This window comes from Cucumis sativus, chromosome 5 (assembly GCF_000004075.3).
Source record: "Cucumis sativus cultivar 9930 chromosome 5, Cucumber_9930_V3, whole genome shotgun sequence".
Classification (NCBI taxonomy): domain Eukaryota; kingdom Viridiplantae; phylum Streptophyta; class Magnoliopsida; order Cucurbitales; family Cucurbitaceae; genus Cucumis; species Cucumis sativus.
In genome coordinates this window covers 9,200,956-9,216,370 of record NC_026659.2, presented here as the reverse complement: position 1 = coordinate 9,216,370, position 15,415 = coordinate 9,200,956, and the positions used below count along the sequence as shown (strand labels likewise).

The window sequence follows — 15,415 nt, the reverse complement described above, 5'->3', positions numbered from 1 at the left end:
TACAATTAATTTTGCTTAAGACAATTTGAATTAATTTAAATTCTTTGAAAAATTGATAACCCTTGTTTTAGTTGTTGTAAGATAGTAGAGGGATTTAATGAACCTCAAATTATAAGTTTAAAGTGATTTGAGATTAATTAGTTAAACTCTTTAATTAAATTAATCAATTTTCATTAACTATGGAGCATTCTACCAATGACTCATAATTTAACTCTTATGAATTCTGGAATATTTCTTTGTCCATTGAGTTATAACTTAATCAGGACAATCCCTCATGTGCAAGGACTCATAAATATTTAGGATTGTGATCGAGATACGTATGGTCATCATTTCAAATATTCATTTCTCAAGTTCATGATGTTACAAAGAGAGATTAGGTATTTTGTGGTATAGTGTTATACGAGCTTATTGTATAAGATGTTTTCACTCTGCATGTCTCTACATGATTCACATGTCTTACATGAACCATTTGGATTAAATTGTCTGTTATGTTTACGAAGTGATGCATATTCATAGTGTTACTAATAATCTTATCCACATACTATTCACCTTTTATAGAGTTCTTAGGTGGACTATGTGCGCTCTAAGAAGTGGTTAAGTCTCTTTAGGAGTAAAAATTTAAGATAACTGTGAGAATAGCAAAATTTAGTATAACAAACTTAAAAATAGCAAATCTGAAAAGTATTAAGAATTTTGGCAAAACTGGTGGTTACATAATTTTTTGGATTTTTTTTTTACCCGTTTGGATAATACGTGTTTTCATATATGTATTTGTCAAATAACACACAATCACAGATACAGTGTATTTGCAAACTACAATTAGTTTTGAAAAATATTAACTAATTTGGATTAACAAGATTTTCCCTGTATCTCCTAAATATATGTCTATAATTCATAACAAATTTTCGAATTTTTAGTATTTAAATCAAATTAATTGATATTTATTTATTTTTGTCATGTTTAATAAAGATTTCTCCTACAAAATTGCTAAAAGAATTTCAACTGTTCTTCATTCATTAGATTTCATAATATTTTGAATTCAAATATTATGAAATCTAATCCCTAAAACAATAACAATCACTACTTCATTATTTTCATATGATAATACATAATACCTATGGTTAATAAAAAAATGGTTATGACAATTTCAACCATTCCAAAATCATTATATTTCATAATATTTTGATATCAAATATTACATCATATTCTTAATAGCAAACATAAATTAAGCATTTCATATTATTTATATTTCAAGTTATTTAAAGAAAATTATCAAATAATACATAGTATGTATGATTAATGATAATTTAAAAACAAAGTTTTATCATCACTACAATCCAGCTAGTTATGATTATACCCTTATTTTGATTGATTTTTATTAAAAAAATAATTTATTGTGTCTCTTGTATTAGATAATTATTTTTCACGTTGTGTTTTTTAATTACGTTAATATTCATATTTATTTTAATTAAACGTTTTATTTTGCATGTGACGTTTTATTTTCAATCATCATTGTTATGCATGTGTAATCAAGAAGTATAATACGTGTGTTATATTTCTTTATGTAAGATAATATGTGTTTTACTTGTATTTACATAATACAAATAATGAGATCAAATATAATAACATATAGTGTATTTGCAATTTTTTGAAAAATATTAACTAATTTAAGATATTTTCAAGATTGACAAGATTTTCTCAATATCTCCTAAATATATGCCTACAATTCATAACAAATTTTTGGATTTTTAATATTCAAATCAAATTAATTAACATTTATTTATTTAATTCATAAAACTTAGGTTTAATAAATATTTCTCCTAAAAAAATTTTAAAAGATTTTTAATTGTTTTTTTAAAAGATTTTCAACTGTTCCTCTATCTATAGATTTCATAGTATTTTTTAATTCAAATATTGTAATTCCTAACAAGAGTGGCAATCACTAATCCACTATTTTGAAAGGATTTATATTTTAAATTATTTTTAAAAAAGTTATTAGATAATACATAGTTATTTTAATTTATATTTCAAATTGTAAACTTATTTTAATTGTTTTTTATTAAAAAAAATTTTTTTTGTGTCTCTTTTATTAAAGACGTTTATTTTACAAACAACATTTAAATTTGGTAAATGTTAACTAAATTTGCTATTTTATTGCTAGATTTATGCTAATGGCTATTTTCAAATTTGTTATATTTTAAAAAATTTATTAAATAACACATAATATATAGCTTTTAATAAAAAATTGAATTTAAATTTTAATATATATTTTAAATAATAATTTGAATTTAATTTTAGGATTTAATTATGCGTCAATCACATTTTTTAAATTATTTGAATCTTCTTCTTTTAGGTTTAATTAGAGAAAAGAAAAGAAAAAGATTGAGAGAGACAGTCGACAAGGGATAAACACAATGTGAAAGATAATTTTTTTTTATTGAAAACAAGAGAGAAGAGCTCAAATGAATCTCGAATGTATGAATAACTCACCGATTTGAGTGGACGAACTCACCGATGCGTATCTTGCATATAAGTTTTCAATTCTATGGTATAATTTCATGATTTCATCTTTATTATAATATCAACCATGCTTCCCTTTTCAACTTGAAGCTTTCGGCTATGACTGTTCGACAGGTGTAGAGCCAAACTCTTTGATTGGATGTGTTTCAATTTTGCAATTACCATTTCAAATGAATTGCATCTTTTAGAAATTGAAATAGATTTTAAATTTTGCAGGCATGAGGTGGAGCTTTCCGTTAATGGCAAATTTTCTAATATTTATGTTTTTGTGAGAAATTTTTTATATTGCATGTGTTATTTTAATTACAATGTATTTTGAGTTTAAGTAAATAATTGTACTTTTTGTATTAGATAGGGGCATTCGAGGGATTGTTTCATTTATTTATTTTTCTAATTTTTATGCTTTTTTATTATAACAATTTAAAATTATTTTTGCTATTTTCCCAAATAAAACTCTTAATTTGTTATTTTTCTTGACTCATAATTTGCTATTTTTCTTGACAACCCTACAAATTTTCCACCTCAACAAATTAAGAGAACTTCTTTCTTAGGTGAGTTTCGTGGGATTGGGTCCTGGTTGGTTCATCAATTTGCTCATTGAGCTCAAATATATTAGGCCTTATTTAAGCATTTGGGCTAAATTAAGCCTAAATTTTAGCTTAATTTGATTTTAATCCAAATAGTAACGTTGAGTTGAAGCAAATTAATTTTATTCAATCTAACGATTATGATGAACACACTTAGCATCATCAAAATTTGTCAATTTACATCTTCATTTCAATTTAGGACATTGTGTAAATTTTTAATTAGTTTCGAATTTAATTATTTTCAATTTCGTCATTAATTTAGTAAATGATGTGACAATTTATGGTTGGTTCAAATCTTCTCATTCAACAAATGCCTCATTTCCAAGATTTATAACGTATATGGGTGAATAAATCTCGAAAAAAAATAAAGTGATAAGAATGATGATGTTCTATATGGACCAATTACAAGATCGAAAACATCAAAGATTAACCAATTATTCATTCTTCATGTACAAGAATGGAGAGTCAGTTCATCCTCAATTCCATATGACACATGTCAATACAGAAGATGAATGACTATTTGGAGTATTGAATGTTAATGTCTTCTCAATTGAAACAAACTATGGTGTACACATTCAACTTCCATGAACCCAACACTTTGAATACCTGATGGTTTAGTTAATATCACATTTTTATTTGTTTTAATTTCACAAGTACGGATAACTGCCATTAATAAGTTAGCATAGCATTAAAAATGATGGTTGAAAAATAGTTATTAGAAGATAGAAAGCTTAGTTAAAGTTTTATTTTGACTTTTTAGTATTTTCGTTAATTAAGATAGAATCTCTACCATACTATATATAAGACTTTTAAACCTTCCATTTGTAAACGAATAAGATTTTGATGAATGTAATTTGAAATTTCGTATTGAGACTTTTTCCTTAATTATTCCCAATTGTAATAGAATGCATGTAAGTCATTGATCAAGTTCGATTGTGGAATGAGTGACTCAATTAATTAGAACAAAATTTTCAAATCTTGCTTCAAAACTTTTTTATCTAAGAGATAATCTAATCCTAAACTTCTCTCCGTTGTTCTAATTAAATTAGTATAGAGAGATATGTTAGTTTCTTATTTCAAAGATTCTTACTAATAGCTTGGATCTTTGGATTGAAGATTAGAATTGTCTAAATACGTTAGTAGCTTGATCTTATTCGACATATCAACTTAATAGAAGTATGAATTTGGTACAAAGTTTGATTTAAATTTGGGATAAAGCTTAGAATAGGATCAATTTTCAAGTGTAAGAAAGATTTGAGATTTTATTATTAAGATAATCTGATTCGAGAATAAGAATCTAAATTAGAATTATTTGAATGGATAAAACTTAAATTTAATTTTAGGATAAACTTGAGAACCTATCCCAATTTAATTCTATCAGAGAGAATGTAAGATGAACTTGGACGATTGAATTTGTGGTAAATTTTAGTATAGAACCAATCTTAGAAGGGTTTGTCATCCCCACATCTTTACCAATAGCAATTTGAATTTATCTTGAAAATAGATTTGAACCAAGGTTCAATCCAAATTCCTCATATCTAATTTAAACCCAAATCAAAACTGAATATATTTTCCCAACTAAATTTCTCATCTATCAATTAATCACTTATGAAGCACAGATATTTGGGTCTTTGTATGGATAAAGAAGTCCATCAAACAAAGGTCCAGTAACTAATATGTGATTTGACATATTTGTTTTTATGCTGGATCTGGCACTTATCAGATATACGATTTGACACATCTACTTGTATGTTGACTTTAACATTTTATACGAGATACAATATAAACATTGAAGTACAATAGAAAAAGAAACAAAAATACAAAAATACAATAGTCAATCGAATGCTATAGAAAATAGACACAAATTGATAAGAGAAAAGGAAGAAGAATAATTGAGCAAAAGTATGAAGATAAACAAATAACTTCTTCATCAAATTATCGAAGATATTCAAGATGGTTATGTTTTTCAAGAGATTACGAGGATTCACAGTTGGTTATATTTTACAAGACATTACGAGGACTCAAATGTGATGATCACATTCAGATGACTCTAAAATTTGCTCTTTTATTTAATTTTGTTCTTTTAGCTAGTTTTAAAGGAGGGAATGTACATTTGAAATGGATTGTTTAGTTTTGAGTCAAAAAATATTAAATAGGTTGCTTTTGTTTTCTATAAAATGTTTTCTAGTTTTGGCACGTATCAGATATACGATTTGACACATTGTCATTAATTTAACATTTTATGGATTTAGTGAATTATATTTAATATTTTTATGTTAAATTTACTATTTTTTTCAAAATAATACTATTTTAATAGATAATGGCAAAAATAGGGTAGAAGGAAAAGAATTGACAAACATAGGTTGCTGAATCGTGGAACTGGTCCACGCTTTCATTTGGGTTGTGGACTCGATTCACGAGTTTAATGAAGTCATGGATCGGATCCATGACTTTGATACTAGATGATTGTCATGTTCGATCAAACCTTGCTACTGCATGGCCTGCCATGTGTAAGGCAGAAGTCGATCCACAAGTTATGCTTGTTTTTATTGTGCTCTAAAATAATTTTATGAATAATTGTTTTATTATTTTATTATTTTATTATTTAATAAAAGTTATTATTCTCATTACTATATATGCAATTGCATGTTGTTGTAGAATAATATCCATGAATATGTTATTATATTCTAAATGTCCCTAATCGATTATTATCGTGGGAACAATAATAAATTAAGATTAGTATGAGTTATAATTGATAATCATAGGAGGATTATATGTAGAGACATAAATTATAATCATATTTTCTTAGTAGAGAATAAGAATTAGACTGACCCCTTTTGAGATTATTACATGGACACGTGTCATAAATAATCTTCAATAATTGATTGTTTTGATCCTTAGACCTGAGATTATCATAATCTCAAACATAAGAGATAATCTATTATGATGCAATCAAACGTTATCTTTAACCAGATAATTATAAAGGTTGTACTTGAATATGTTATGAATTATGTAGTTGACAATGATTAATCAAGATGAGATTTATCTCTATTGTTGTGGAGGGATATCTTTGGGTCCCTCGATTAAGCTTGTGGACATGCATGACCATGCTATAAATGAATTAATAAGAGTATTAATGTCATTTATTATTTCAATATACTCATGGATTGAGAAAGCAATTGAATTGGATAAGGTGACTTTATTCATGTGTGATATCGCGTGATAAAATGATTAAAAAAATAATTATATTAGGTTATATTGGATCACTGACTTAATTTAATATGGCTAGCCATAATGTCTTGCTAAAGACCAATTATGACTTATGAGCCATAAAACAATTATGAGCCAATTGCCATATTAAATTAAGGATCTTTAACTAAGATGACCTAAAAGTGTATACTATATTACAATATTGACATAAATTTCTCAAATATAAGGTTCAAATTACCAATTTACCCATTTTTATTATTAATAATATATTAAAAAAATAGAAAAAGAAAAAAGAAAAGTGGATCATGATTAAGATTTACATTTATTAGATATTCTATGTAAATATGGTAAGTGATTAATTCTATTATAGTAATATTATAATAAAAATTATCCTTTGATTATTTTTGTTTCGGTGATTTTGTTGAAAAACTATTCCCTCCCAATCTTTCTCTCACATGCCAATTTCTTTCTCTATCCATTCTTTCTTTCGTTTTGCATTGTTTTTCATATATTCCACGTAACTATAATATATATTTAATAATATGGTGTATATTTTAGTTGTTCTCTGGTATATGTAATGTTCAGGACAATATATTTGCGATGTAGGAACTTTGATGAAAGAATTGAAGATCCAGAAAATTGTATGAAAAAGTGGTTTATGAATAGTATATATGAAATAATATGTTGTATATTTTATGAATGAAAAGTTATGCTATCAATTTGTTAAACTGGTTTATGAATAATATATATAAAATACATGAATTATGCAATAGAATATATGTAATAACTTAAAAAAATATTGATCCGTTACATAATATGTGTATGTAGTGGTATATAATTTCAGTACGAAAAAATTACATAACTAAAAAAAAAGTTGTGAATGTATTATTGAATATATGCAGTAGTATATATAAAATAGAACATAAAACATAAATGTATTATTCAATAGGATATGTGTAAAAAATAAAAAAAAATAGAACAAATATATAATTCGTGTGGTATATCAAACATGATAGGAAGATGAACTGAAAAATATAAAATTAAACAAAATAGGAGAAACATGACCAAAATATATGCAGTCGTTGCCAAAAGAAAGACTAAAAAAATTGAAGGATGAAGTTATTGTCGACAACTGATAGAAGCACTTAGATTATTAATGTGATATGAATAATATGAAGTCGTTGCGCAGCCGAAAGAAAAGATAGAAAAAATTGAAGGATGAGGATGTTGCTGGCGACGGATGGAAGCACTGATATTATTAACGTAGTGTGAATAATATGATATACGGTTATACTTAATTATTGAATTATTTCATATTAGAAAAGATTTTGTTTTATACTTAATTAAAAAACTATTTCTAATTTATTTCCATAATAAAGTTAGACATTAATTAAATGGATAAATAAGAAAGTTATGATTATATAGTAAATAGCATATAATGTGAATAAAGAAATAATTTAATTTTAATTTTAAAAATTATATATAATTAATAATAACGATAGGGTTATAATTGTCCAAAAAATATACGAAATCCTAATCAAGAAAATAAATTTTAATTTAGGACATTTGTGAAATTTCATAGTCAATTTATGTCTTTTGTCTAAATCTTTATTAAATTAACTTAGCGGGTTGCACACGGTAGAACTAGATCAAATTTATCTTTAGACTAGGTAATTAATAAATCCGATTGAAGAATTGAAATCCTATTAAAAAACGTAATTATAAGTCCAATTGGAGAATTGAAAACTTATTAGGAGACATAATTAATTAATAAGTCCAATTGGAGAATGGAAAGCTTGTTAGGAATCCTAAGCTTATTATGAAACTCCATGAAACCTATAAATAAGACCTTAGGTGTCTTATTTTATAGAGAAGTAAAATATAAAGAAAGACATAAAATTCGTTCTACACAATGAAAGAATAGAGATAGTCGAAATTCTCACTTTTTGAGGTTTTAGTAAACCAGAATTCGAGGAGTTAAATTTTCAGTTCGTGTGTGGATACTATCAAAGAACGCCAGTAAATTTGTAGCGTTTTGGTGATATGAATTTGAAGGATCATGCTGTTTAGAACATAATCAATTTTAACTTGAAGAATTACTCACATTTGTATGGAGATGTATTTACTTGCGATTTAATTATTTATGCATGGTTTGTTTACGTTCTATAGTTAGAGAAATATTTTTTTATGTTAATTTTGTTGCATGTACGTCGTTTTCGAACAAGTTTGTGGTTCCCAAAACCCCCCATTTGGTCCATTTTCTTCTTCATCCAAAACCCACTGAATGCCATCACCTCCCCTACATACATCCATCGTCGGTCGTGGTCTGTCGCCACCAGCCATCATCGGTCGTGGTCTGTTGCTGCCGTCCACTATGAGTATTGTTTTTCTTTAACCCTTCACTTTAGATATATAAATATAGGTTTGTACGTACATATCTATAATGCATAATTAGATATATCTTTTTTATGACCGTATATTAATTATGATTATTATTTTTTACTTCTTAGATCAATTGGATGTCGTCTACACATGATCTTATATGAATCAATTGTATTGCGTGATTACTGCTTCAGTGGACAAGACATTTGGTTGATGGTGAGCCCTGTAATATGGTTTTATATGGTAGAGTGACATCAAACAAATCTAGTGTTAAGACAATTTAAAATGCAACAAATAATAATGCCACCAATATGTGTGCTATACGAACCACAAACTACATAAAATAGATCTTCGTGGTAAACATGTCCAAGGCTGGAGATGAATCCATGCCAACTATTTATTGTTATAGCAAACATGTCATGAGAATTGTGTAAGGGGAGAAGCAGTAGATGGTCCATTTGTATCAGATGACCTACCTTCTCTGGTACGACTCAATTATCGAAAGATATATCCAACCGGATGATAGTTATTACTATTTCATGGTAATAATAATGTTATTATTTTGTTTTTCAATTAGCTTCTTTGAATATTATTTTACATTGATACCTTCTTTATACATAATTAATTTTGTTCAAGATGTATAATAGTATTCAATGCAACAGTTTACCAGAACTTGGTTCAATGTATGGCCAATGGGTCGTGAGTGTTGAAGAAATTATCATTCAACAAATAAGTCGACTTAATGTTCACAGCACTGATAAAAGACATGCTCGTCATAGCTAGGCGTCAACGACAACAAGCTGATGATATTGTAGAGCAACCAGTTAATGAGTCGACTCCAACTTCTACATAACACATAAAAGAAATTGTTGCAACCAATGAGTGGTATATATGATATAACATTGTGTTATATACTTAAAATTTCGAACAAATGCACAATTTTGACAAACCCGACTATCATTCGGATATCAGTTTGTTACGAAATCAACAATTAAGTAACATGAAGAATGTAAAGATCGACACACATATATACATGATTCGCTAATATTGTGTTAGCTACATCTACGAACAAAAAGAAAAATATATTATTAGAGAGAATATACTTTTAAAACAATACGACTTTTCGTATGATCTATTATTTTATTGCTACGTAGATTTTCAATAAATTAAGTATAGCTGATTTTTTCACTTTTAGAATGTGTTTTCTTTTTTGTTACTATTTTTGCAACTCCTAAATTTTAAAACTTGATGCAAATCGACAGTCGTGGATGGAAGCAACGTTTAGAATGCTACACCTTTTCTTAAAATAAATCAAGAATGTTTCCAAAAGTGAACATATGTGTTAACCTTTTCTCCTTTTTTGGACAAGTGTTTCTCCAAAGAATCAAAAAGAAAAATTTCATTCTTTATGTCATATTCTTTTTTCTTTTTTTTTTTTTCAAGTTTTAGTAATGAATTCAATCTTTTCTAATAACCATTGCTTATTTCTATTCATAGATTAGTTGAAAAATATTATTCTATTCGATCATGAAAAAGCATCTACGAACAAAAGGGAAGTTATACACATGATATCTTTATTAGGCTAATCACTTTAGTAAGATATAATAATATATATATATTGCAAAGCATTTGATAAACACAAGTTGTAACTAAAAAAAAAGTTGATCTAAAATGCTCCAAGAGTGTTTTGATCTTAGGTTTTAGTAGATTTTGAACTTTAGAAAAATGTGGATGAAACTATGGCCACAATAAGAGTCGTTTACTAGATGGATCTCAATTTATTTGTTATAGTTCTTTTTCTTCATTTTATTCATGTTCAAATTGATATATTTATTTTATTTATAAGTTTTGAGATCATAGTAAATTGTTTTAATGATAAAAATAACAATTGTTCATAACATATAAACTACCATATTTTGCTATACTTATCAATATTTTGATTCAATTTGTTAGCTTTGAAAACTATATGTTATATTACGTGTAATTAGTTTTGTTTTCTAAAATTTGGTGGGTTGGAATTTTCAAAAAAAAGAAAACAAAGTAAATGATATTCGGGATAATAATAAAAAAAAGACAATTGAATTGAAACAATAAAGGAATTTTTAAAAAAGAAAAAAGTGTGGCACAAACAATAATTAATGTCACATGGCTAAATTTAAAAAAAGTGGGTGCAATTTCCTGTATAAGTATATGAAAAACTTTGAGATATATACTACAAAATTCTTAAAATGTGTGATGTAATAGTTCTTTCTTTGTATTTTGAAAAGAGATGCATAGGTAATTAATGCCCTATGGCCTTTATAGATATTGTTTCCGGGTCAGCATTATTTATTTGACTCTCCAATGTCTCCAAAGTCCCATTCAACACTTCCCTCTAACCAAATTTACTTTTTCTTTCATACCATACCCCATACATTACTTTAACACAATTGGAGTCCACAAGGGGCCATAACTTTAACTTTACCAAAATACAAAATTTATATAATTTAATATATAAAAACAGGATTTTAAACAACATATTTCTTCTAATTCACACCAATATATCTCAACACTTAATTATATATTTAAAACTAAACATTATATTGAACAAAAAATATTTGCATCTCAACAATCTTCCACGCCCCCATACTTTGAACCATATAAACTTGTGTGCTGCTTTAACTTTGTGTGTGACGACTGTGAAGCTATGACTCAAATTTATCCAACTGCTGGAGCATTTGGAATATAGTGAAATTTGGGGTGATCGGCCGAGGCGACATTCCCACCATCAGCTGGTCGGGTCGGCTGAGGGTGCGGTGGTGCCGCTTCCGCACCGGCCTTGCCTCCGCCTGTACCTTTACTTCTCTTGACACTTCTGTTCTTTTCCTCCAGCTTTCTGGTGTCCTTTTCCCGTTATGCAATGTTCCTTCCTGTCCTCAATTTCAAACGTATCACAATCATTTCCCAATAAAAGAAAAAAAAAAACGTAAGCAGATTGGGACAAAGACTGAGCCAATAATATTTGAATTTTGTTTGGGACTGAAATTCTAAAGCATTTGAATTTTTGATAAATTAACAAAAAAAAAATCAACATTTTAAAACTGTTTCTTTCCGTTTCTTAAACATTGTTTTACTTTTGGAATTTGAATAGGAATTCAAATATTACTTTTAAGAAAGGTGAACATCATATTATTCTAATAGTGATTAGACAAACAAAAGTTTTAAAGAAAACTAAAAATGAATCTGTTATCCAAGTGAGCCTTAATAACTAGGGTTTTATAAATTTGATTTCTAAACATTCAATCATGTAGTTATATAATTCACTAAGCTTTAATTTTTCTTTTATTTCTTTTGTATAGTTTTACGTATTTGAATTCCTAAATTGGAAAAAAAAAATAACCGCACGATTTTATTTTTAGGGTTTTCAATTTTGAAGATTAAACCCATATACACTTACTCCATCTCCAAATTTCTTGCTTTTGTTATTAAATTTTTACAAATATTTTCAAAAACTAATCTAATTCTGAAAGTTTAATAATGTAGTTTTTAAAAATTTGTTTTTGTTGTTTTGAATTGAAATTGAGAAGAAATAAGTTCAATGAAATTGATTACCAAGAAGACTAAATAATCCAATTATGTTGCATGCAACTTCTTAACAAACAAAATTAACATCTAATTACCTTTTCAAAAAAAAAAAAAAAAAAATCTAATTAGATGAGTTAGAGAAGTTCACAATTACAATACGAAGTATTTTATGAATAGAAAATAAATAAATGCAAGTTGTTAAAAGTTCTAAAACCAGATCAATGTTTTAAACATAAACAGCAATCCATGCACACATATACATCAACTAACAGGTGAATTAAAACATATCTCTTATCACGTCATGAGTGGACAAGAAGAAAAAGGAAAAAAGAAAACTCATTTCTATAGTATATATATATTCAATGAGATCATTCTATAACGATCTAAGATTGTTGCAAACAGTTAAAACTGTCCACCACGTACGTTGTATACCAACCCCATTAAATAATATTTCAAAGAAAGAAATAATAAATGAAAGAGAGGTATTTAAAGAGAGTTGTTACATCAAGAAGGGAAGTAGAGTTGGGCATTGGGCAAATGACAGGATGATCTTCATCATCAGGTTCCAGAGGATGTTGCAATGGCCAAAACTCCATTTTGTCCATTTCAAAAACTTTCACTTCCATTTTATTTCCTCTCTACTAGACAACAACAACAACTTAACAAAGAAGAAATGTGAGTGAGAGAAAGAGAATGGAAAAATATGACAGAAAATCCTTTTGGTTTTGAAGAAGGGGGAAAAAAAGAGGAAAGATAAAGAGAAAAAAAGTGCATGAAAAGGAGTAGTTTCAAAGAGAGATGGGTTTGTGGGGTTTCACTTTTAACATTATTCTTAAGAGAAAGAAAAGATTCCCATATATATTGCCCTCTTCTTCTTTTTGGGATTTTGTTTTAACTACTTTATTTTCTTTTCTTTATTTAATTTGTGTTTTTTTTCCTGTCTCTCTCTTTTGCTTCTTTAACTTTGTTGCTTTAAGGAACAGCAGGATGTTGTTTGTTTGAAAATCTAGCCATTTATGCCTTCCTCTTTTTTGCTTTTTTTTTCTCCCTTGGTTTTGGTGAGGATTTTGTGTATTTCCAAATAATTATTTCAAGGGGAGGATGGAAGAATTTGAAAAGGTAAAAATACACTCTTTTTGAGTCTTCGAATTTTGAATATAGTTTTGATATGTTGTTGCGATGAGATTTCTTTTTAGTTTTCATATTAGCAGAGACCACAAATTTTAAGTTTCAAACTTGAGTGACTTTTCATAGAAACTAAAAATTCAAATTCAAAGGACAAAAAAGTATTTTACTAAAAGATTATGGTAGAAATGTGACTTACCTTTCAATAATCATTTAGATAATACAAAGTTAAAAAATATAAATCATATAGTCCTGTTATAAAATGTTTGTTTTCGATGTCAAAATTTAGACAAAAAAAAAAAAATACTTATCTTTTGGTAATACCAACATGGTAAATTTGTAATTTGAAAAACATTGACATGAAAGATGGAAAGATATATCTGTACACTGACGTGGTGCTTGTCACACAGATTCCAAAGCTTATGTCACAAAGTGTTGCTTTGTAGGAAGTCGATTGTTTGTATATTAGAATGAAGTTACTTCTCTTCTTATAAAGCTAATAATGATGTATTTACGAGTGTAGTTTACTTTAAACCTTCTTTATAGAATTTTGGAGTTGCATTAAAATTATCGTTAGCTTTGACATATACAAAGTCGAAGTGTGCGAGGAAGGCCTCAGCCATGACCGAGACAAAACACCTTTCTTTTTGTCAGGGTTAAAAGATTATTTCTTAAGCATGCATGCATGTCCGATTGAATGTCTTGTGAGGCTGAGTATTGTAGGCCAACTTTTAGTATTCTAAGAGCTTTCCACTTTCGGATTAGAAATTATTGGATTCTCACAACGCTGACTAACAAATTCATACCGTTGGATATAGACAAGATAGAGTGAAAAATAAAATTGAATTTGTATAAAATAAATTATAGTAAGAGAGAATGTAGAATTTGCAATTCACAATCAGTAACGGTTGTCAAGGGGCGGCTGAGGGTATTCTTTACTTTTTTTTTTTGTCAAAATAAGGAGAGAGGAAAAGACAAGATTCAGCCGTTTGCTTTTATTGAAGGTAAATTTTTAGGGTTGTAAAGTTGTGAAAATAGAAATATATACATGCACATGCAATTCACTTTTACCTATATCTCTATTTTGTGCTCTTTCCAGCTTTTTGTCTGCCTAACCTTTACCCACAATACCTTCCTTCCTTCCCTACCCCAATTCTTTACATTATCTCTCCCTTTATATACATACACATTTTACCAAAACTATGGACATAATAATATTTACTAATACATACTATAATTAAGTATTTCTCTTCAAATTAACAAATAAATAAAATACAAAATATAGCTAGAGAAAGAGAACCACTATTTAGCTGAAGAGGATTCAAAATGGAGATGATCAAATTCGCATGAGTTAGAAAGTTTAAATATAATTTTGTACTTGTCTAATGCTTACGGTTAAAACTGTATATGACAAATAGAAAATTCAACTTGTAATGCTTCAGGCCCATACGATCTGGCAACATTATTCTTACTATCTTAAAACGCTTATTAGAGCAAAAGTTCTCTCCACAAACCAACATGAGTCCTTTTAGAATGTTTTGTCCTCACTCACATGCATTCTAGGAAAATTTCGAAGAGGTCACCAAGCATATAATTTCTCTAAGCTAAGCATACTCAACTTTGGAGTTCTTATGATCGAGTCACCGAAAAGGAAGGCATACCTTGTTGGTATAGGTATTAACTTTTAATTCTTTTAAGTGTTTCTTAACATTACTTGCATATCTTCAGGATCTCTATCATTCAGACCACTTTAGCTGGTGATGGTCTAATTATGAATTTCGCTGAAGAGCAAGAATCACGTGATAGTTCATTAGATTGAAGAATCTTCTCATTCTTTAAAGAATGTTCATGTGAATTTTCAATAATTCTTCTCAACATTATGGATCTTGGATGACCCAATCAATTGTGTCAAATTGTAAATATGTCTAGATTCGTGAACTTCAGGTTCATTGTTGCATATGTTTCAATTACTCTGATAAGAGTATAATATAATATAATCTAAAAGATAAAACATGCAACTTTTCTAA

General features: G+C 27.7%; 1 protein-coding gene and 1 long non-coding RNA gene across 2 annotated transcripts; one reads left to right on the top strand and one right to left on the bottom strand.

Annotated features, from left to right (window-relative positions):
* The first annotated feature begins 8,821 nt into the window (after positions 1–8,821).
* On the top strand, positions 8,822–9,827 carry LOC116404109. Its single transcript, XR_004217034.1, has 2 exons — positions 8,822–9,241; positions 9,362–9,827. It is a non-coding gene; the product is annotated as an uncharacterized LOC116404109 (long non-coding RNA).
* Positions 9,828–11,074: 1,247 nt separating this feature from the next.
* Positions 11,075–12,991, bottom strand: LOC101204044. Its single transcript, XM_004140367.3, has 2 exons — positions 12,767–12,991; positions 11,075–11,608 (listed from the first exon to the last, which is right to left on the bottom strand). The coding sequence occupies exons 1-2, from the start codon at positions 12,887–12,889 to the stop codon at positions 11,384–11,386; spliced, it is 348 nt and encodes a 115-aa protein (XP_004140415.1). The 5' UTR covers positions 12,890–12,991; the 3' UTR covers positions 11,075–11,383.
* Positions 12,992–15,415: the final 2,424 nt, after the last annotated feature.

Bases quoted from the DNA above. Each gene is read 5' to 3' on its own strand.
- LOC101204044 (XM_004140367.3), bottom strand. From the start codon at position 12,889: ATGGAAGTGAAAGTTTTTGAAATGGACAAAATGGAGTTTTGGCCATTG. The intron at 11,609-12,766 runs GTAACAACTCTC...AATTGAGGACAG, and splicing joins ACTCTACTTCCCTTCTTGAT to GAAGGAACATTGCATAACGG.